The sequence below is a fragment of the Nerophis ophidion genome, linkage group LG18, assembly GCF_033978795.1.
Source record: "Nerophis ophidion isolate RoL-2023_Sa linkage group LG18, RoL_Noph_v1.0, whole genome shotgun sequence".
NCBI lineage: Eukaryota > Metazoa > Chordata > Actinopteri > Syngnathiformes > Syngnathidae > Nerophis > Nerophis ophidion.
The window spans coordinates 30,717,483-30,741,789 of record NC_084628.1 but is presented as its reverse complement, the minus strand read 5'-3'; the positions used below and the strand labels follow the sequence as shown (position 1 = coordinate 30,741,789).

General features: G+C 39.6%; 1 protein-coding gene across 1 annotated transcript in view; it reads right to left on the bottom strand.

The window, feature by feature from the left end:
* Positions 1-24,307, bottom strand: part of LOC133537436 (rho GTPase-activating protein 42-like) — a 183,122-nt gene that overhangs the window by 99,432 nt on the left and 59,383 nt on the right. The window contains exon 4 of the mRNA XM_061878443.1: positions 2,623-2,694. Within this exon, the coding sequence (XP_061734427.1) occupies positions 2,623-2,694 (72 nt within the window). The remainder of the gene's footprint in view (positions 1-2,622; positions 2,695-24,307) is intronic.

Sequence of the window (24,307 nt, the reverse complement as noted above, 5' to 3'; positions counted from 1 at the left end):
AGTGAATTGTCGTGTGATGATAAAGTGAATTCTACTCATTTGGTGACATAGTGAACTGTACTCATGTGTGTGACAGAGTAAATTGTTTTCATGTGTGTAACAAAGTGAATTGTTGTCGTGTGTGACAGAGTGAATTGTGTTCATGTGTGTTTTAAAATGAAATGTTCTCTTGTGTGACGGGGTGAATTGTTGTCGTATGTGTGACAGAGTGAATGGTACACCTGTGTATGACAAAGTGAATGGTTCTCATGTGGTGACATTGTGAATTGTTCTCATGCGATGAGAAAGTGAATTGTCCTCATTTGGTGACAGAATTAATTGTTCTCATGTGGTGACGGAGTGTATTGTTCTCATGTGTGTGACAGAGTGAATTATTCTCATGTGTGAGAGTGAATTGTGCTCATGTGTGTGACAGAGTGAATTGTACTCATGTGGTGAAATAGTGAATTGTACTTGTGTGTGACAGAGTGAATTGTTCCCATGTGTGACAGAGTGAATTGTACTCGTGTGGTGGCATGGTGAATTGTACCCGTGTGTGACAGAGTGAATTGGTCTCATGGGTGACAGAGTGAATTGTACCCATGAGGTGACACTAAATTGCACTCATTTAATGACAGAGTGAATTCTACTCATGTGTGTGTGACAGAGTGAAATGTTCTCATGTGTGTGACAGGGTGAATTGTACTTCTCTGGTGACAAAGTGAACTGTACTAATGTGTGTGACAGAGTGATTTGCACTCATGTGGTGATAGAGTGAATTCTTTTTGTGTGGTGACAGAGTGAATTGGTCTCATGTGGTGACAGAGTGAATTATACTTATGTGGTGACAAAGTGAACTGTACTAATGTGTGTGACAGAGTGATTTGCACTCGTGTGTGACAGAGTTAATTTCTGTCATAGTTTGACACAGTGAATTTTACTCATGTTTGTGATGGAGTGAATTGTTCTCATGTGATGAGAGAGTGAATTGTACTCATGTGGTGACAGAGACTTGTTCTCATGCGGTGACAGAGTGAATTGTACTCATGTGGTGACAGAGGACCTTGTTATCATGCGGTGACAGAGTGAATTGTACTCATGTGGTGACAGTGAATTTTTCTCATGTGTTGACAAAATGAATTGTGTGGCAGGGTGACTTGTAGTAATATGTTGATATAGTGAATTGTACTTATGTGGTGACAGAGTGAATTGTACTCATGTGGTGACAGAGTGAATTGTTCTCATGTGTGAAAGAGTGAATTGTTGTGTGGTGACAGAGTGAAATATTTTCATGTGGTGACACTGTGAATTGTTTTCATGTGGTTACAGAGTGAATTACTCTCAAGTGTGAGAGTGAATTACTCTCAAGTGTGAGAGTGAATTGTACTGATGTGGTGACAGAATGGATTGTTCTCATGTGTGAGAGTGTGTTGTTCTCATGTGTGTGACTGAGTGAATTGTACTCATGTGGTGATAGAGTGAATTATTTTCATGTGAGAAAGTGAATTGTTCTCATGTGGTGACAAAGGGAATTGTTGTTTTGTGGTGACAGAGTGAACTGTTCTCATGTGGTAACGTAGTGAATTGTTCTCATGTGGTGACAGAATACATGTTTGTCATGTGTGACAGAGTGAATTATTTTTTGTGGCGACACAGTCAATTGTTTTTATGTTGTTACAGAGTGAATTACTCTCAAGTGTGAGAGTGAATTGTACTGATGTGGTGACAGAGTGGATTGTTCTCATGTGTGAGAGTGCATTGTTTTCATGTGTGAGAGTGAATTATTTTCATGTGTGAGAGTGAATTGTACTCATATGTGTGACTGAGTGAATTGTACTCATGTGGTGATAGAGTGAATTCTTCTCATGTGTGAGAGTGAATTGTTCTCATGTGGTGAAAAAGTGAATTGTTGTCTTGTGGTGACAGAGTGAATTGTTCTCATGTGGTGACAAAATGAATTGTTCTCATGTGGTGACAGAGTGAACTTTTCTCATGTGTGCGGCAGAGTGCATTGTACATGTGTGTTTAACGGAGTGAATTGTTCTCATGTGGTGACAAAGTGAATTGTTCTCATGTGGTGACAGGGTGAATTGTTCTGAAAAAGCACTACTCCAATGAAAATGAGACTCAGATGTAGTACTACTTGGTTACACAAAATGTATGTCCATGTATTTATATATGAAGTACTACTTGCTTACACAATATATGCGTTCATGTATTTATTTATGAAGTACTACTTGGATACACAACATATAATAAGTTCATGCATTTATTTATCAAGTACTACTTGGATACACAATATATACACTGATTTATTTATTTATGAAGTATTACTTGTTTACACTATATATTAGTTCATGCAATTGTTTAAGAAGTACGACTTGCTTACAAAATATATAAGTTCATGTATTCAAAACAAATGAATAAAAAAATTCTTACTGTAAATGTTTTTGATCAGTTTATGTCCTGATGTAAACTAACTCGTTGACAAGTAACTCTTATCCTCGAGTGCTGAGTAACAGTATTTTTAATGATGGAACATTTAACATGCAATGTTTGCTGTATGTTTCACCAGCGCCTCTCTTCATATGCCAACATCACACCGTCACGTTTACACCCGCAAAGTTAATTGTGTGGTCCTACCTTGGCTGCGCCGATCTGCTCCTTGCGGAACCTCTCCAGGGGCGTGATCAAGACCTCTCCTGCATTTTGGATCTGCAGAAGAACATATATGATCTTAGTGCTTGGTTTCTGTGGTGAGAAAAGTGTCAAACCTGGTTTCTGTAGTGAGAAAACGTGTGAACCAGGTGTCAAACTGGTTTCTGTAATGAGAAGGTGTGTAAAACAGGTGTCAAACTGGTTTATGTGGTTGGAGTGTGTGTGAATAAGGTGTCAAACTGGTTTCTGTGGCAAGGAAGTGTGTGAATCAGGTGTCAAAATAGTTTTAATGGTGACATGGTGTGTGAATCAGGTGTCAAACTGGTTTCAGTGGTGAGAACGTGTTTGAATCAGGTGTCAAACTGGTTTCTGTGGTGAGAAGGTGTGTAAATCAGGTGCCAAATTGGTTTCTGTGGTGGGAAGGTGGGCGAATCAGGTGCTAAACTGGTTTGTGTGGTGAGAAAGTTTCTGAATCAGGTGTCAAACTGGTGTCTATGATAAGAAGGTGTGTGAATCAGTTGTCAAACTGGTTTTTGTGGTGAGGTGTGTGAATCAGGTTTCAAACTGTTTTCTGTGGTGAGAGAGTGTGTGAATCAGGTGTCAACCTGGTTTCCGAGGTGAGAAGGTGTGTGAATCAGGTGCCAAATTGGTTTCTGTGGTGAGAAGGTGGGCGAATCAAGTGCCAAATTGGTTTCTGTGGTGAGATGGTGGGCGAATCAAGTGCCAAATAGGTTTCTGTGGTGAGAAGATGGGCGAATCAGGTGCCAAACTGGTTTGTGTGGTGAGAAAGTGTGTGAATCAGGTGTCAAACTGGTATCTGTGATAAGAAGGTGTGTGAATCAGTTGTCAAACTGGTTTATGTGCTGAAGTGTGTGAATCAGGTGTCAAACTGTTTTCTGTGGTTAGAAAGTGTGTGAATCAGGTGTCAACCTGGATTCTGTGGTGAGAAAGTGTGTGAATCAAGTGTGAAACTGGTTGCTGTGGTAAGGTGTGTGAATCAGATGTCAAACTGGTTTCTGTGGTGAGGTGTGTGAATAAGGTGTTGAACTGGTTTCTATGGTAAGGTGTGTGAATCAGGTGTCAAACTGGTTTCTATGGTAATGTGTGTGAATCAGGTGTCCGACTGGTTTCTGTGGTGAGAAAGTGTGTGAATCACGTGTGTAACTGGTTTCTGGGGTGAGAAGGTGTGGGAATCAGGTGTCAAACCGATTTCTGTGGTGAGGTGTGTGAATCGGGTGTCAAACTAGTTTCTGTGGTTAGTGTGTTTGAATCAGGTGTCAAACTGGTTTCTGTGGTGAGGAAGTGTGTGAATCAAGTGTCAAACTGGTCTCTGTGTAAGAAGGTATCAAACTGGTTTCAGTGGTGAAAAGGTGTGTGAATCAGGTGTCGCTACTGGTTTCTGTGGTGGGAAGGTGTTTGAATCAGGTGTCAAACTGGTTTCTGTGTTGAGAAAGTGTGTGAATCAGTTGCCAAACTGGTTTCTGTTGTGAGAAAGTTTGTGAATCAAGTGTTGAACTGGCATCTGTGTTAAGAAGGTGTGTGAATCAGGTGTCAAACTGGTTTATGTGCTTAAGTGTGTGAATCTGGTGTCAAACTGGTTTCTGTGTTAAAAAGGTGTGTGAATCAGGTGTCAAACTGTTTTTTGTGGTGAGGTTTGTGAATCAGGTGTCACAGTGGTTTCTGTGGTGAGAAGGTGTGTGAATCAGGTGTGAAACTGTTGTTTTGTGGTAAGAAGGTGTGTGAATCAGATGCCAAAGTGGTTTCTGTGGTGAGAAGGTGTGTGAATCAGGTGTGAATCGGGTTTCTGTGGTGAGGTGTGTGAATCAGATGTCAAACTGGTTTCTGTGGTGATGTTTGTAAATCAGGTGTCAAACTGGTTTCTGTGGTGAGAAGGTGTATGAATCAGGCGTCAAACTGGTTTTCATTGGGCCAAATGGCAGTTATGGCCGCCCTAACAGGATATGAATATGAGCTGAAATGAGGAATCTCCTCATATTATTATTATACAGTTGCATTTAAATAGTACACATATTTGAATGTACTTTGTTGTCATAAATAAAGAAACAGTTTGAGAGTGGAACCTGTGGTTGGAGGAAAGAAGTCAAGTCTCACACAAATATGCAACACGCCGGCAGCCCCGAGGGCTTTTACATTTTTCAGGCATTTTCCCACATGGTGCTGACCTCTGCTGCAGGGGTCCACCAGCAGAGAAGGTGGAGATGTGTGGGCGGGGGGGGGGCATTAGGATGATGTCATCATGACCACACGCGAGTGTTGTTACGCAATAAAGCAGCAGCACGGACTTCAAATCCACATGGACGTTCCTCCGGAGGTTGTGTCCTCAATGATTGCTCCTCTAAATACACACAAAAATTCCTTCTCCACACCTTCCTGGCACCAACCCCAGGACCCGGTCATTAAAATGCAAAACAGCAAGACGAACCCTTGGGGTGTCTTTCCTGGAATGCTCTGCTCTCATGAGGGCCCCTGGCACAGAAAGGCAATCTCCTCACACACAGGGCAAGACTCATGCGACAAAATGGTCACCGACCAATAGAAATGTTCCATGGTGGAATGTCACGAGATCTTTAGAAATGGTGAAGTTTAGTTGTGTCCTTGACACAGCTTTTCCACTACAGAGGGGCCTGGGGCCCACTCAGATATTAACACTGATCTTACTCTTGATTCTGATCCTATTCAATAATCATATCTAAGAGTTTGACAGGATGTCCAGTGATGACACAGATGATTATCAAGGCTTAGGTCAGGCTGATCACAGAAAATGAACTCACTCATTGAAACACATGAAAAATACATTTCAAAAAAACAATGACGCAGTGCTAAAACAAATACAATCACGCTAAATCATGAATACCAAAATGTATGTTTCTTAACTCGACTTTCAATAAAATGAAAGCCCAACTGAAAATACAGCTTCACCAGTTTAGTCATAATTTTTGCACTTAAGAAGCTTCTTATGTTTGTTTGATATTGTCATTACTGCCACAAGTGGTGGGAAAGTGTATTACAGCTGAGTACTTGTTTGATATTGTCAATACTGCTTCAAGTGGTGGGAAAGTGTATTACAGCTGAGTACCTTTGTGGCACATGTCTTTATTTCAGCCCTCTAGGGGGCGCTCACAGTCCAACAATGGCTAAGAACCACTGCCTCAAGGTACAATCTACAGTAAGGTACCCTGTGGACCAGTCAAGGTACACAAAGGTACCCCATAGATGAGTCAAAGTAATTGAAGGCACCCCATAGACCAGTCAAAGTACCCCATACACAAGTGAAGGTACATGAAGGTACCCCATGGACCAGTCAAAGTACATGAAGGTACCCCATAGATGAGTCAAGGTACATGAAGATACCACGTAGACCAGTCAAGGAACATGAAGGTACTCCATAGAGAAGTCAAGGAACATGAAGGTACTCCGTAGACAGGTCAAGGTACATAAAGGTACCCCGTAGACCAGTGGTTCTCAAATGGGGGTCACGTGTACCCCTGGGAGTACTTGAAGGTATGCCAAGGGGTACGTGAGATTTTTTTTTAGATATTCTAAAAATAGCAACAATTCAAATATCCTTCATAAATATATTTATTGAATAATACTTCAACAAAATATAAATTTAAGTTCATAAAACTGTGAAAAAAATACAACAATGCAATATTCAGTGTTGACATCTAGATTTTTTGTGGACATGTTCCATAAATATTGATGTTGAAGATTTCTTTTTTTGTGAAGAAATATTTAAGAAATATTTAGAATTAAGTTCATGAATCCAGATGGATCTCTATTACAATCCCCAAAGAGGGCACTTTAAGTTGATGATTACTTCTATGTGTAGAAATCTTTGTTTATAATTGAATCACTTGTTTATTTTTCAACAAGTTATTAATTATTTTTACATCTTTTTTTCCAAATATTTGAAGAAAGACCACTACAAATGAGCAATATTTAGCACTGTTATACAATTTAATAAATCAGACACTGATGACATAGTGCTGTATTTTACTTATTTTTTTTAACCAAAAATAAGTAACCACTGCAATAGACCAGTCAAGTTACATAAGGGTACATGGAGGTACAAACCCCATTTCCATATGAGTTGGGAAATTGTGTTGGATGTAAATATAAACGGGATACAATGATTTGCAAATCATTTTCAACCAGTATTCAATTGAATGCACTACAAAGACAAGATATTTGATGTTCAAACTCAGTAACTTATTTTTTTTTGCAAATTATAATTAACTTAGAATTTCATGGCTGCAACACGTGCCAAAGTAGTTGGGAAAGGGCATGTTCACCACTGTGTTACATCACCTTTTCTTTTAACAACACTTAATAAACGTTTGGGAACTGAGGAAAGTAATTGTTGAAGCTTTTAAAGTGGAATTCTTTCCCATTCTTGTTTTATGTAGAGCTTCAGTCGTTCAACAGTCCGGGGTCTCCGCTGTCGTATTTTACGCTTCATAATGCGCCACACATTTTCGATGGGAGACGTGTCTGGGCTGCAGGCGGGCCAGGAAAGTACCCGCACTCTTTTTTTACGAAGCCACACTGTTGCAACACGTGCTGAATGTGGCTTGGCATTGTCTTGCTGAAATAAGCAGGGGCGTCCATGAAAAAGACGGTGCTTGAATGGCAGCATATGTTGTTCCAAAACCTGTATGTACCTTTCAGCATTAATGGTGCCTTCACAGATGTGTAATTTACCCATGCCTTGGGCACTACTGCACCCCCATACCATCACAGATGCTGGCTGTTGAACTTTGCGTCGATAACAGTCTGGATGGTTTGCTTCCCCTTTGGTCCGGATGACACGATGTCGAATATTTCCAAAAACAATTTGCAATGTGGACTCGTCAGACCACAGAACACTTTTCCACTTTTCATCAGTCCATCTTAGATGATCTTGGGCCCAGAGAAGCCGGCGGCGTTTCAGGATGTTGTTGATAAATGGCTTTCGCTTTGCGTAGTAGAACTTTAACTTGCACTTACAGATGTAGCGACAAACTGTATTTAGTGACAGTGGTTTTCTGAAGTTTTCCTGAGCCCATCTGGTGATATCCTTTCGAGATTGATGTCGTTTTTTGATACAGTGCCGTCTGAGGGATCGAAGGTCACGGTCATTCAATGTTGGTTTCCAGCCATGCCGCTTACATGGAGTGATTTCTCCAGATTCTCTGAAGCTTTTGACGATATTATGGACCGTAGATGTTGAAATCCCTAAATTTCTTGCAATTGCACTTTGAGAAACGTTGTTCTTAAACTGTTTTGAGTATTTTCTCACGCAGTTGTGGACAAAGGGGTGTACCTCGCCCCATCCCTTCTTGTAAAAGACTGAGCATTTTTTGGGAAGCTGTTTTTATACCCAATCATGGCACCCACTTGTTCCCAATTAGCCCGCACACCTGCGGGATGTTCCAAATAAGTGTTTGAAGAGCAATCTTAAACTTTATCAGTATTTAATGCCACCTTTCCCAACTTCTTCGTCACATGTTGCTGGCATCAAATTCTAAAATTAATGATTATTTGCAATAAAAAAAATGTTTATCAGTTTGAACATCAAATATGTTGTCTTTGTAGCATATTCAACTGAATATGGGTTGAAAAAGATTTGCAAATCATTGTATTCTGTTTATATTTACATATAACACAATAACCCAACTCATATGGAAACGCGGTTTGTACATACAAGTACATAAAGGTACATGAAATAAAAAGTACATGAGAAGTACATAAAAAGTACAGGTACCAGGTCCTATAGTTTTAGAACAAATAACAAACATTGATGTGTCCAAGATGTCTGACACTTTGAGGTTCCTGCCTACAAATGTTTGAAGAAATGTTTCTGACACTCAGTCGTCTTTGTTTGATTTGCTGATGAACATTTGAGTCAATGTGAACTTAAAACACAAAAACTAGTTCCTGAGACTAATTATCTGCCAGGACAGACTTCCTCTCTCCAACGACATCTCCTCACTTGTTCTGGTCAGCACGTGGCGATGTGCTCCACTGGACATTAGGTCACACCTCCACAAACATCCATCCCAGGCTGTAGTCATGGCAACCAGGAGCACTTAGCCACAGGTACAGGTGACTCTCCATCTGACACGTAGAAGACGTTTGGCAGTCATCTGTAATCCCAGAGTCAAGGTGTTGTCTTCCAGAGTCATCTGTAATCCCTGAGACATGGTGTTATCTACGCCATGCGCTAATGTCATTTCCTCTTCTCCATCTCCATGTCTAATTTTACTAAAACGGCCTTCTTTCATCTCCGTAATATCGCAAAAATTCGCTCCATTCTGTCCACTAAAGACGCTGAGTTCATTATCCATGCGTTTGTTACGTCTCGCCTCTACTACTGTAACGTACTATTTTCGGGTCTCCCCATGTCTAGCATTAAAAGATTACAGTTGGTACAAAATGCGGCTGCTAGACTTTTGACAAGAACAAGAAAGTTTGATCACATTACGCCTGTACTGGCTCACCTGCACTGGCTTCCTGGGCACTTAAGATGTGACTTTAAGGTTTTACTACTTACGTATAAAATACTACACGGTCTAGCTCCATCCTATCTTGCCGATTGTATTGTACCATATGTCCCGGCAAGAAATCTGCGTTCAAAGGACTCCGGCTTATTAGTGATTCCCAAAGCCCAAAAAAAGTCTGCGGGCTATAGAGCGTTTTCAATTCAGGCTCCAGTACTCTGGAATGGCCTCCCGGTAACAGTTCGAGATGCCAGCTCAGTAGAAGCATTTAAGTCTCACCTTAAAACTCATTTGTATACTCTAGCCTGTAAATAGACTCCCTTTTTAGACCAGTTGATCTGCCGTTTCTTTTCTTTTTCTCCTATGTCCCACTCTCCCTTGTGGAAGAGGTCCGGTCTGATGGCCATGGATGACGTACTGGCTGTCCAGAGTCGGGACCCAGGATAGACCGCTTGTCCAGAGTCGGTACCCAGGATGGACCGCTTGCCTGTGTATCGGCTTGGGACATCTTTGTGCTGCTGACCCACCTCCGCTTGGGATGGTTTCCTCTGGCTCCGCTGTGGACGGGACTCTCGCTGCTGTGTTGGATCCGCTTTGGACTGGACTCTCGCGGCTGTGTTGGATCCACTATGGATTGAACTTTCACAGTATCATGTTAGACCCGCTCGACATCCATTGCTTTCGCCCTCTCCAAGGTTCTCATAGTCATCATTGTCACCGACGTCCCACTGGGTGTGAGTTTTCCTTACCCTTATGTGGGCCTACCGAGGATGTCGTAGTGGTGAGTGATTTAGGGCTATATAAGTAAACATTGATTGATTGATTGATTGATAATTGAGGCACGCTCTCCAACCACCATGTACTCCACTAGGCATGCTCTATCCATGCATACATTTTCAACCACTTGTCCTTCTTGGGGTCTCAAACTGGAGCCTACCCCAGCTGGTGTTTGCTATTTGCACCAAATTTTGGTTTTGTCACGAAAAAAAAAAAACATTGAGCTTCAACACATCGAACTCGAACAGCCAGCTTTGTTGTGAAATCCCACAGAGACGCGGGCTCGCTAACCTTGCTCCTCAGAACACAGTGTTTGTCAGAGAGCACCTGAGAGATACGATGATCAGGATACTGACTTTGATCAGGATAAATATACACAGATCCACATTTCCAGGCTCTCATTTAAGGCAGATATTCCCCTTCCCTCTCCTTCTTTGTTTTGTCTCGTCTGGACTTTTTCGTTGCCTCTTGTTGCACTGCTCTCCAAAATCCAAAACAATGGTAAATGGGTTCTACTTGTATAGCGCTTTTCTACCCCTTTTTTAAGGAGCCCAAAGCACTTTGACACTATTTCCACATTCGCACACACATTCACACAGTGATGGCTCGAGATGCCATGCAAGGCACTCACCAGGACCCATCAGGAGCAAGGGTGAAGTGTCTTGCCCAAGGACACAACGGACGTGACTAGGATGGTAGAAGGTGGGGATTGAACCAATAACCCTCAGATTGCTGGCGCAGCCATTCTATCAACTTCGCCACGCCGTCCCCAATGGAATGGATCAATTGCCCTCTCAACAAAATTTAGCAAGATCTAAGCTTCGGAGGAAACCTGCCTGTCTTGTGGGAACAAACGAAGGACGGGTGGGAGAAGTGGAGTGTTGTGTGCCTGGTGACCCTCGCAGTTGAGGACGTTGAAGACAATCATGCCAGCAGAACATCTGCAGGTTGGAGGCATCGACACATTGGAAGATGCTGGCAGCTAGAGCTGTGAATCTTTGGGTGTCCCACGATTCGATTCAATATCGATTCTTGGGGTCACGATTCGATAATACATCAAATTTTTCGATTCCATTCGATTCTCGATTCAAAAACGATATTTTTCCGATTCAAAACGATTCTGTATTCATTCAATACATAGGATTTCAGCAGGATCTACCCCAGTCTGCTGACATGCTAGCAGAGTAGTAGATTTTTAAAAAAAAAACCTTTTACAATTGTAAAGGACAATGTTTTATCAACCGATTGCAATAATGTAAATTTTTTTTTACTATTAAACGAATCAAAAATATGACTTATTTTATCTTTGTGAAAATATTGGACACAGTGTGTTGTCAAGCTTATGAGGTGCGATGCAAGTGTAAGCCACTGTGACACTATTGTTCTTTTTTATTATTTTTATAAATATCTAATGATGATGTCAATGAGGGATTTTTAATCACTGCTATGCTGAAATCATAACTAATATTGATACTGTTGTTGATAATATTCATTTTTGTTTCACTACTTTTGGTTTGTTCTGTGTCGTGTTTGTGTCTCCTCTCAATTGCTCTGTTTATTGCAGTTCTGAGTGTTGCTGGGTCAGGTTTGGTTTTGGAATTCGATTGCATTGTTATGGTATTGCTGTTTAGTGGTTTGTTGGATTGATAAAATAAATAAAAAATAAATAGACTTTTTAAAAATGAGAATCCATTCTGAATCGCACACCGTATTCGAATCGATTTTTTCCCACACCCCTACTGGCAGCTGTTCAAAGTACCCTAAAGATGCCACAAATGACCGGAGGACTGGAAGAGCTGGGAACATTCACACTTTTTTGATTTTCGACCAAAATCACAAATTGGAAAACATCTTGGAGAAGCTGTCTGCTCTGCGATGAACGAAAGACTTTGAGGACCCGAAATAAGACAATTACAGTGAGAAGTTGACGTTATTTTGTCGGCTGGGTCAAACACAAATATTCTAATCTGGGGTGTTTTCCCTGAAGGAGAGACCTGGCAGGAAAAAATTCACACAAAAGTAAACCAAGGTCACGGGAACAAAGCCACTTTTCAGGCTTACAAACATGCAAAATACACCCATGGAAAATACGCACAACCCTATATTCCCTCCCCTGCCCCTGGTATTTGGTTGTACTTGTAAATGGGTTGTACTTGTATAGCACTTTTCTATCTTTTTTAAGGAACTCAAATCGCTTTGACAATATTTCCACATTCACCCATTCACCCACACATTCACACACTGATGGCGGGAGCTGCCATGCAAGGCGCTAACCAGGACTCATCACCCCTGGGTGCAAGTCTTGTGCTTTGTCCGAGGTTTTTTTTTCTTGGTCTCAAACTGAGATCCCCCCTTTTCCCACTGTAGTTTACTTTGGGACTTGCTTCTTCATCCCTCTTCCTCGCCCCATGATTGACCTTTTCCCCACCTTGACGGGCGCTGCCCTTGTGGCAACCCCTCAGTGTTTGTGTTTGTCTGATCTTTGTACTGAAAATGTAGTGTTGTTGTACTTTTAGTTCATCTGCTAAACTAACAGTTTCTACTTCGGTGCAACCTTCAAATGAATCCTCAGAAGTGTAGAAAATAATCCGGTTGGACTGAATTCCTGTGAAGGACATTCAAGCGGAGCAAAAAAGGGTTTATTATGCAAATGAGATGTGATCTGGTTTCCTTTGCAGGAGAGCCGCTCGGATGTCGGAACAGGAGACAACGTGGGGCCATGCAGGTATGTGAGTGGCGTTGAGCTCTACAGGATTAAAAATCTAGCGTGACTTGAAAGGAGAACATTTCATTACGGACCAGGCGGGGAATCCTAATGTGCTGGACTTCACTCCTGCAATAGCATAGTGCAGCACAATGGAAATGTCAATAATTGGTTCTGGCCTCCATATTTTGTGTACACTTTGAACACAATATCAAGTGCTGTACATCAAACTAACACAACAAGGAGCTGATGGATACACTGTCTCTTTATCAAAACAAAAACCACAAGATGAACTCTCCTGTATGCGCTGCTCTGACAAAATACACACACACAAACAAGTTCCTTTGGTGCCCTCACAAACCATCAGAAATAAAAAAAACAAAAAAACAAACTAACTTTTACAACCAAATTGCAAAATTATAATACATATTTGAACTATGAGTAGTCATGTATGTGTGGCATGTGACCAGGAAGGTTCCGTCTTCCCAAAAATAATGTGCCCTGGTTTTAGTCTGCAGGCGTGACACAAAATGAATGAGTGAAATATTTGTACACGGAGGCACATTTGGTGCGATCTATAAGTTTGTAAATCAAAAGTTGACAAATAGAGAGTTTTTAATGCCAATTAATTAACATTTATATAGATAACATAAATAAATATATATACATACACAAACATATAGATGTGTATATATATATATATATATATATATGTGTATATATATATATATATACACAAACATATGTACGTGTATATATAAATATAAATATATGTACATATATGGATGTATATCCATATATAAATACATATATATAAATACATATATATATGTATACATACATACACATATATATATATATATATATATATATATATATACATATATATACACACATATACAAATATACAAACACAGTTTCCATATGAGTTGGGAAATTGTGTTAGATGTAAATATAAACGGAATACAGTGATTTGCAAATCCTTTTCAACCCATATTCAATTGAAAGCACTACAAAGACAATATTTGATGTTCAAACTCATAAACTTTCTTTTTTTGCAAATAATAATTAACTTACAATTTCATGGCTGGAACACGTGACAAAGTAGTTGGGAAAGGGCATGTTCACCACTGTGTTACATCACCTTTTCTTTTAACAACACTCAATAAACGTTTGGGAACTGAGAAACTTAATTGTTGATGCTTTGAAGGTGGAATTCTTTCCCATTCTTGTTTTAAGTAGAGCTTCAGTCGTTCAACAGTCCGGGGTCTCCGCTGTCGTATTTTACGCTTCATAATTTGCCACACATTTTCGATGGGAGACAGGTCTGGACTGCAGGTGGGCCAGGAAAGTACCCGCACTCTTGTTTTACAAAGCCACGCTGTTGTAACACTTGCCTTGCTGAAATAAGCAGGGGCTTCCATGATAACGTTGCTTGGATGACAACATATGTTGCTCCAAAACCTGTATGGACCTTTCAGCATTAATGGTGCCTTAACAGATGTGTAAGTTACCCATGCCTTGGGCACTAATACACCCCCATACCATCACAGATGCTGGCTTTTGAACTCTGCGCCTATAACCATCCGAATGGTTATTTTCCTCTTTGTTCTAGACGACACCACGTTCTCTGTTTCCAAACATAATTTGAAAAGTGGACTCGTCAGACCACAGAACACCTTTACACTTTGCATCAGTCCATCTTAGGTGAGCTCGGGCCCAGCCAAGCGGGCGGCGTTTCAGGATATTGTTGATAGATGGGTTTGACTTTCTATAGTAGAGTTTTAACTTGCACTTACAGATGTAGCGACCTACTGTCGTTACTGACAGTGGTTTTATGAAGTGTTCCTGAGCCCATGTGGTGATATCCTTTACACACTGATGTCGGTTTTTGATGCAGTGCCGCCTAAGGGATCAAAAGTCCGTAATATCATCGCTTACTTGCAGTGATTTCTCCAGATTATCTGAACTTTTTGATGATTTTACGGACCGTAGATTGTAAAATCTCAAATTTCTTTGCAATAGCTCGTTGAGAAATGTTGTTCTAAAACTGTTAGACAATTTGCTTACAAAGTGGCGACCCTCACACTATCCTTGTTTGTGAATTACTTAACATTTCATGGAAGCTGCTTTTATACCCAATCATGGCACCCAACTGTTCCCAATTAGCCTGGACACCTGTGGGATGTTCCATATAACTGTTTGATGAGCATTCCGCAAATTTATCAGTATGTATTGCCACCATTCCCAACTTTTTTATCACGTGTTGCTGGCATCAAATTCTAAAGTTAATAATTATTTGCACAAAAAAAATGCTTATCAGTTTGAACATCAAATATGTTGTCTTTGTAGTATATTCAACTGAATATGGGTTGAAAATGATTTGCAAATCATTGTATTCCGTTTATGGGTTTCACGGTGGAAGAGGGGTTAGTGCGTCTGCCTCACAGTACGAAGGTCCTGAGTAGTCAGGGTTCAATCCCGGGCTCGGGATCTTTCTTTGTGGAGTTTGTATGTCCTCCCTTTGAATCCGTGGGTTCCCTCCGGGTACTCCGGCTTCCTCCCACTTCCAAAGACATGCACCTGGGGATAGGTTGATTGGCAACACTAAATTGGCCCTAGTGTGTGAATGTGAGTGTGAATGTTGTCAGTCTATCTGTGTTGGCCCTGCGATGAGGTCCAACTTGTCCAGGGTGTACGGTGCCTTCCGACCGATTTTAGCTGAGATAAGCTCCAGCGCCCCCCGCGACCCCAAAGGCAATGAGCGGTAGAAAATGGATGGATGAATGTATTCCGTTTATATTTACATCTAACACAATTTCCCAACTCATATGTACATACATACATACATATATATATATATATATATACAGTATATATATATACACACATAAATGGGTAGTACTTGTACAGCGCTTTTCTACCTTAAAGTACTCAAAGCGCTTTGACACTACTTCCACATTTACCCATTCACACACTGATAGAGGGAGCTGCCATGCAAGGCGCTAACCAGCACCCATTGTTACGATCCACTACATGGATCGTTTGTTATTTGCTTTTGTGTATGTTTTGATCACGTTTTGGACTCTGCCGATCCCAGCATTTGAGCACTTCCTTGTTTGTATTCATCACCATAGCAAATTCACTTGTTCCACCTGCACTGACGCCCGGCGCACGCCTGTTTTTGATTACCGTTTCTGTATTTATACCTGCCTCCTCCCTTTGTTCGGTCTAAGTTCTTCACTTGCTTTTTGCAAACACTCACGTTCGAGGATCTGGTCCTTTTTTGGCTGCTAAGTTCCGTCTTAGCTTCTGGGCGCTCGACGCGTGCCTTTTTGGACTTTACCTCAGTGCTAGTGTTAGCCTAGCTCCCCGTGCATTGCACGCGCTTTCTTTTGTCTTTGCATCAGTGTTCTTTTGTCATTTTATATTTATTAAATCCGGCTCTTACCTGCTTACTTGTTTGTCTGGTCCCATGCATCTTGAGTTGACACCTCCACGCATCTCAATGCGCTCCGAACGTGACATATATATATATATATATATATATATATATATATATACACATATATATATATTAATGTATGTGTGTTTGTGTTTTTACATATTATAATAATATAATGGATATATAATAATAAATAATTGTATATTAAGAGTATATGAAAGTTCAACTTCTGCCTTGTTGTCTTTCCTTAATGACCTCTTTAAAAGTTTTTATTCAATCAAAATGATCAATCAGCTTAAAGTCAAACATAGATAAGTGTAGAGAAAGGTTGTTGAGATTGGGTCATGTGAGTAAATGCCATGCTTGTGATGTCAAGAAAGTACACATCATGGTCACTGACCTTGGTTTCTCACATAGTCCACAAGGTGGTGACAACGTGCCACCTCTCAGAGTGCTGGGTAATTAAAAAATGTATCCAAACACCTGGCTCAGCCAGGTAGATTGTTGACATTTAACTGCTGCCGTTGTCTCGCAGGCCTAAATTTAAGGTGCTGGTAGGCCAGGGTTTGGACACCTCAGTGCTAGAACTTCCTGAGTTTTGATGACACAATTATATGGAATCTAATTGCTCTGCATTATTTAGGACGCCTTGTCAGTAACCAGCATGTGACTAATGGTCGCTATCGATTTCTTGAAGATCTGCTGAGTCGTGCAAACAGCTGAACAATGAGACGTGAAGAGGTGGCAAAAATGTGGTCCTATCTTACACATGAAACTAAGTCAACATGTTCCTATCTTTCGCACAAAACTAAGTCAACATGTTCCTATCATTCACACTAAACTAAGTCAACATGTTCCTATCTTGTACACAAAACTAAGTCAACATGTTCCTATATTGTACACAGAACCAAGTCAACATGTTCCTATCTTGTACACAGGACTAAGTCAACATGTTCCTATCTTGTACAAAAAAAACTAAGTCAACATGTTCCTATCTTGCACACAAAACTAAGTCAACATGTTCCTATCTTGCACACAAAACTAAGTCAACATGTTCCTATCTTGCACACAAAACTAAGTCAACATGTTCCTATCTTGCACACAAAACTAAGTCAACATGTTCCTATCTTGCACACAAAATTAAGTCAACATGTTTTGTTAGAATTGAACCTAAGTTATCACAAAACATTGTGTTACATTGAGTTCCTAGAGAGATGACAAAAGCTGTATTTAATCCTACCAATCAAAAGGCTTGTAAAATTTCATTGTGTAGGTTGGGAAGCAACATGAAGGTGTTCTGTTTCTTTCATGTATTGTAATCAACAGAAATATATTGTCTTGACTCAAGAACTACAAACGTGAAGAGGAAGCAGGACCAGCCCCCCCTCCAGGCACCGCTTCTTGGAATTTTTTTACGACCTTTTCTTTTGAACATTTCTGTAACCAAAGGCGATGGCTGTTTACGACCCATGTACCTTAGAAACAGCTGTTGCCGTGTAATCAGGGAAAGTCCAAATAAAAGAGGTAGCGTACAATTTTTCGCCAGAGCGTGTTGAGACACTGTACAAGGGTACAGTGTCTAGGCGTCTCCCCTCAATTTGAGCCAAATTTAATTCTGTCTCTGTTTAATGCTTTGCTTCTTGTCTTGTTTAATAGATGTTATCAGAGTTTGAACCCACACTTATCTTGCACACAAAACCAAGTCAATGACATGTTCCTATCTTGTACTCGTAACTAAGTCAAGAACATGTTCCTATCGTGCACACAAAACTTAGTGAAGAACATGTTCCTATCTTGCACACAAAACTAATTCAACATGTTCCTATCTTGCACATAAAACTAAGTCAAGAACATTTTCCTATCTTTTACACGAAACGAAGTCAAGGACATGTTACTGTTTTGCACTTGTAATTATGTCAAGAACATGTTCCTATGTTGCACTTATAACTAAGTCAGGAACATGTTCCTATCTTGCACACAAAACTAAGTCAAGAACATTTTCCTATCTTGTAAACAAAACGGGGTCAAGGACATGTTACTATCTTGCACTTGTAATTAAGTCAAGAACATGTTCCTATGTTGCACTTGTAACTAAGTCAAGAACATGTTCCTATCTTGCACTTGTAACTAAGTCAAGAACATGTTCCTATCTTGCACAAAACTTAGTCAAGAACATGTTCCTATCATGCACACAAAACTAAGTCAACACGTTCCTATCTTAGACACAAAAACTAAGTCAAAAACATTTCCTATCTTGTACACAAAACAAAGCCAAGGACATGTTGCTATATTGCACTCGTAACTAAGTCAAGAACATGTTCCTATCTTGCACTCGTAACTAAGTCAAGGACATGTTCTTATCTTGCACTCGTAACTAAGTCAAGAACATGTTCCTATCTTGCACTCGTAACTAAGTCAAGAACATGTTCCTATCTTGCACACAAAACTAAGTCAACATGTTCCTATCTTGCACACAAAACTAAGTCAAGAACATTTTCCTATCTTGTAAATGAAACGGGGTCAAGGACATGTTACTATCTTGCACTTGTAATTAAGTCAAGAACATGTTCCTATGTTGCACTTGTAACTAAGTCAAGAACATGTTCCTATCTTGCACACAAAACTGGGTCAAGAACATGTTCCTATCTTGTACACAAAACAAAGCCAAGGACATGTTACTATCTTACACTTGTAATTAACTCAAGAACATGTTCCTATCTTGCACTCGTAACTAAGTCAAGAACATGTTCCTATCTTGCACTCGTAACTAAGTCAAGGACATGTTCCTATCTTGCACTCGTAACTAAGTCAAGAACATGTTCCTATCTTGCACACAAAACTAAGTCAACATGTTCCTATCTTGCACACAAAACTAAGTCAAGAACATGTTCCTATCTTGCACACAAAACTAAGTCAACATGTTCCTATCTTGCACACAAAACTAAGTCAAGAACATTTTCCTATCTTGTAAACGAAACAAAGTCAAGGACATGTTACTATCTTGCACTTGTAATTAAGTCAAGAACATGTTCCTATCTTGCACTTGTAACTAAGTCACGAACATGTTCCTATCTTGCATTCGTAACTAAGTCAAGAACATGTTCCTATCATGCACACAAAACTAAGTCAAGAACATTTTCCTATCTTGTAAACGAAACGGGGTCAAGTACATGTTACTATCTTGCACTTGTAATTAAGTCAAGAACATGTTCCTATCTTGCACTTGTAACTAAGTCACGAACATGTTCCTATCTTGCACTCGTAACTAAGTCAAGAACATGTTCCTATCATGCACACAAAACTAAGTCAAGAACATTTTCCTATCTTGTAAACGAAACGGGGTCAAGGACATGTTACTATCTTGCACTTGTAATTAAGTCAAGAACATGTTCCTATGTTGCACTTGTAACTAAGTCAAGAACATGTTCCTATCTTGCACACAAAACTGGGTCAAGAACATGTTCCTATCTTGAACGCAAAACTAAGTCAGTGACTAAACATTCTATTTGTTTTACATAAGGGGAACCCTCACACTTCCTGCTTTGAATTTGAGGTTACAAAAAAATATAACAAATATTAAAATTAATGTTAGCTTGCTGTCTGCACAGACAGAGGATCTGGGTTTGAATCTGGACTCAGCGCTCCTTGGTCCAGAGCCACAGCCTGTCAGCGACAGCCGGCACATAAAGACACAGGTGACGCTGGCACCGATTATCACAACAACAGATGCGGCGCCCTGAAGAAGTGATCCTAACTCCTTCAAGTCCTCGTCAGATGACTGACTTAAATGCACAATAAAAATTCTGCCAAAGTCGTTAGGATGGAATAAAATCTGCCATTTAGTGCTGAAAGTCATTAGGATGGAATTAAATCTGCCATTTAGTGCTGATGCTGTGAAATGACCTTTATTAAACAAGCAGATGGTTCTGGAAAGCGTTAGCTAACATTACTCACTGCAGGTCAATATGAGTCTGGGTGGGAGTGCAGCAGGTCTGACTGGACACCAGACCTTGGAACACTTTTCTACCAGGAGGGTCTGTTAACATCTTCACCATATTTGACCTGGTCACCATTTTCGATCCACTTTTAATCTGGTGACCAAAATGTCTTGTAGACCACGTTTACATTGGGGGCACTATGAAACCACATTGGTGACACATTGGGGACCCCATTGGGGCCACATTGGCAACACAATGGGACCACTAGGGGGCACAATGGGACCACATTGGTGACACAAAGGGACCACGATTGGGCCACATTGGGGCCACATTGCGACCACATTGGGATCACATTGGGGGCACAATGGGAACACATTGGAGACAAAATGGGATCACATAGGGGTTAGATTGAGACCACATTGGGGCCCACATTGGAACCACATTTGGACCTGTGCGTGTTAGTCTGATAAAAATCACATTTTACTTGCAGTATAAAAAGTCAGCTGGAAAAAATGCGATTTAGGCCACTTTGGACTGCAGTGTAAACGTAGTTTTAGTTTAGTCATCTAATTTGATTTAGTTTCAGAAAACCAACTTCTTCATCTCTCAAAGAAAATGATCTGATTGGCTCCTCTTCATCACTAACTCCCGCCCTCTTATGCGGTTACAGAGCTGTGATTGGATATAATCTCAACATGTCCCGCCTACAAGACAAAATTATACTCTTTTCCTGAGCTTTGAACCAATCAGAGCAGCTAATTCATGGATTATTCTTTGCTGACGGCCATAATGCAATTAGTTACATAAAAAACAAAAAAACAAAAGCACAAAATAAGTGTCTCTCAAGTGAGCTTTCGACAGGAAATACAGGTGCAGTTTTGTCGTCTAACTGTCCATAGCATTTCTACATTCTTCATTCATCAATACAAGCGATGTTTGTAAGTTTTACAATATAACTAAAACAATTCTTACCTACTAAAGTGTCCCATTCGTGATGTCTGCAGGCGTGTTTTCATGCATATTTGTACGTACTGGCTGCGTTGTTAGCATTAACATATATGCTAACACTTGTCTTTGTTAGTATTAGTAACTAGTGCCATAACTTAGTAATGGCATTCTTTTTATATTGTTTCAGTTTCACAAATTCCTCAGTAAAATCACCAAAACATCACTGTGGAGTTATTGATTCTGTTTAGCTGATTGGAGAGCTAGCTCGTGCAGCTAGTGGGTCCATGACCATGACTTCTGTTTTGTTTGATCACCCGTTTTACTGCCGTGTCACAGACACTGTTTGGAAACAATTAAGGTATGTAAATAAACATTTACAGAATATTTCTGTGTAAATTACTCATTTCACAACATATATATCTGCCACTTATATATAGAAAAATAACTGTTTCCTTCTAAAATGTAGTGGGTGTGGCTTATATACCGGTGCGTTCTATAGTCTGGAAAATTGTGTCTTTCATGGGATAAATAGGTGGTTGACAATAACTAAACAGGACAAATAATTACATTTTATATTAACTTATCCTTTTTCAATGAAGTTTTTATTTGTGGAAACAAGTTCAACAGCTAATACATTGGATCTTACTTGCTAGCATTAGCTTGTAGCTCGAGATGACAATAAGTTTGTTTTTCCGAGCAGGGGTGTGAAGAACATACACAATATTGACATCTATAGTTATATTTTGATAAACAATCATAAATGAATTTTTCAGCACATACACAATGTTGACATCTATAGTTATATTTTCATAACCACAATAAATTTATTTTTCAGCACATACACAATGTTGAAATCTATAGTTATATTTTCATAACCACAATAAATTAATTTTTCAGCACATACACAATGTTGAAATCTATAGTTATATTTTGATAAACCATAATAAATGAATTTTTCAGCACATAGACAATGTTGACATCCATAGTTATATTTTGATAAACAATCATAAACAAATCTTTCAGCACATTCACAATGTTGACATGTATAGTTATATTTTGATGAACAATTATAAATGAACCTTTCAGCACATAGACAATGTTGACATCTATAGTTATATTTTGATAAGCAATCATAAATAAAGATTTCAGCACATACACAATATTGACATCTATAGTTATATTTTGATAAAAACACTAAAAACTCATAAACGGTGCATGCAACAACAACAACAAACACGGCAATAGATGTGAAGTTAAATCATGAAATCCAACCCTTACAAAAACGATACATATTATCGGGGAGAGTATTGATACCAATGTCCCAGACAGAAGTTATAGACCGCCATACTTTTACAAGTTTCATCTGTTTTGTGGTGTATAATGATGTCTGGAGCGCAATAGTTCATATGTCTGGGAACGCGACCAACAAATAAGCCTTGCAGGGTTCGTACACCTTTTCCACGGCCAAATTCAAGTACTTTTTAATGACTTTCAAGATCAATTTCACAGTTTTTCCAGTACCCTTCAAAAGGCGAAAACCAGTGTGACTCAATCCATAGCCTTGTAGTTTGATGTCACCAAATGCTGTCTTTAGGAAAAATAGAACAAATCTGCTAAAAGCTAAGCCTAACATTGAACCAGCAGTTATCATTAACTGAATGGGGCATATAAAATGAAGCAGTGTGACCATTCAATGTCATTGGTGTTTGCAAACGTGTCTCCATTTGTAATGTTTTACACATTTCTTGTTCTTTTTCTTACTTACAGCACTCAATGACATCGAACAGCACGGATTGATTCACACCGTATTTGTGCTCGTAAACTGCATAGTGTGATATAAATACACGCACCCTCAACATTTAATTCCACTCATTTATTAACAAAACTGTTCCACATAAATACAAACCCCGTTTCCATATGAGTTGGGAAATTGTGTTAGATGTAAATATAGACGGAATACAATGATTTGCAAATCATTTTCAACCCATATTCAGTTGAATATGCTACAAAGACCTAGTACCAACCTCGTCACGTCCGTTGTGTCCTGAGCAAGACACTTCACCCTTGCTCCTGATGGGTGCTGGTTAGGGCCTTGCATGGCAGCTCCCTCCATCAGTGTGTGAATGTGTGTGTGAATGGGTAAATGTGGAAGTAGTGTCAAAGCGCTTTGAGTACCTTGAAGGTAGAAAAGCGCTATACAAGTACAACCCATTTATTTATATGCTACAAAGACAACATATTTGATGTTCAACTGATAAACATTTTTTTTTGCAAATAATCATTAACTTTAGAATTTGATGCCAGTAACATGTGACATAGAAGTTGGGAAAGGTGGCAATAAATACTGATAAAGTTGAGGAATGCTGATCAAACACCTTAATTGGAACATCCCAGAGGTGTGCAGGCTAATTGGGAACAGGTGGATGCCATGATTGGGTATAAAAACAGCTTCCCAAAAAATGCTCAGTCTTTCACAAGAAAGGATAGGGCGAGGTACAACCCTTTGTCCACAACTGCGTGAGCAAATAGTCAAACAGTTTAAGAACAACTTTTCTCAAAGTGCAATTGTAAGAAATGTAGGTATTTCAACATCTACGTCCATATAATCAAAAGTTTCAGAGAATCTGGATAAATCATTCCACGTAAGCGGAATGGCCGGAAACCAACATTGAATGACCGTGACCTTCAATCCCTCAGACGGAACTGTATCAAAAACCGACATCAATCTCTAAAGGATATCACTACATAGGCTCAGGAACACTTCAGAAAACCGCTGTCATTAAATACAGTTCGTCGCTACATCTGTAAGGGCAAGTTAAAGCTCTACTATCCAAAGCGAAAGCCATTTATCAACAACATCCAGAAACGCCGCCGGCTTCTCTGGGCCTGAGACCATCTAAGATGGACTGATACAAAGTGGAAAAGTGTTCTGTGTGATGTAACACAGTGGTGAACATGCTCTTTCCCAACTACTTTGGCACGTGTTGCAGCCATGAAACTCTGCAAGTTAATTATTATTTGCAAAAAAAAATAAAGTTTATGAGTTTGAACATCTAATATCTTGTCTTTGTAGTGCATTCAATTGAATATGGGTTGAAAAGGATTTGCAAATCATTGTATTCCGTTTATATTTACATCTAACATCTTTTCCCAACTCACATGGAAACAGGGTTTGTATAAGGATAATAAATTAAAGGAAGATATTTTGTTTGTTTCACAACACCTCAGTCATCTTTCATTAAGCATATCTAGCCTTATAACTGTGGCTATGATAACAAATCCATTTTTAGTTGAGGGAAATTCTCAACATTATAAATTATCATTGACAAACGCTCGCTTTTTTTCCTTTCATAGCTCG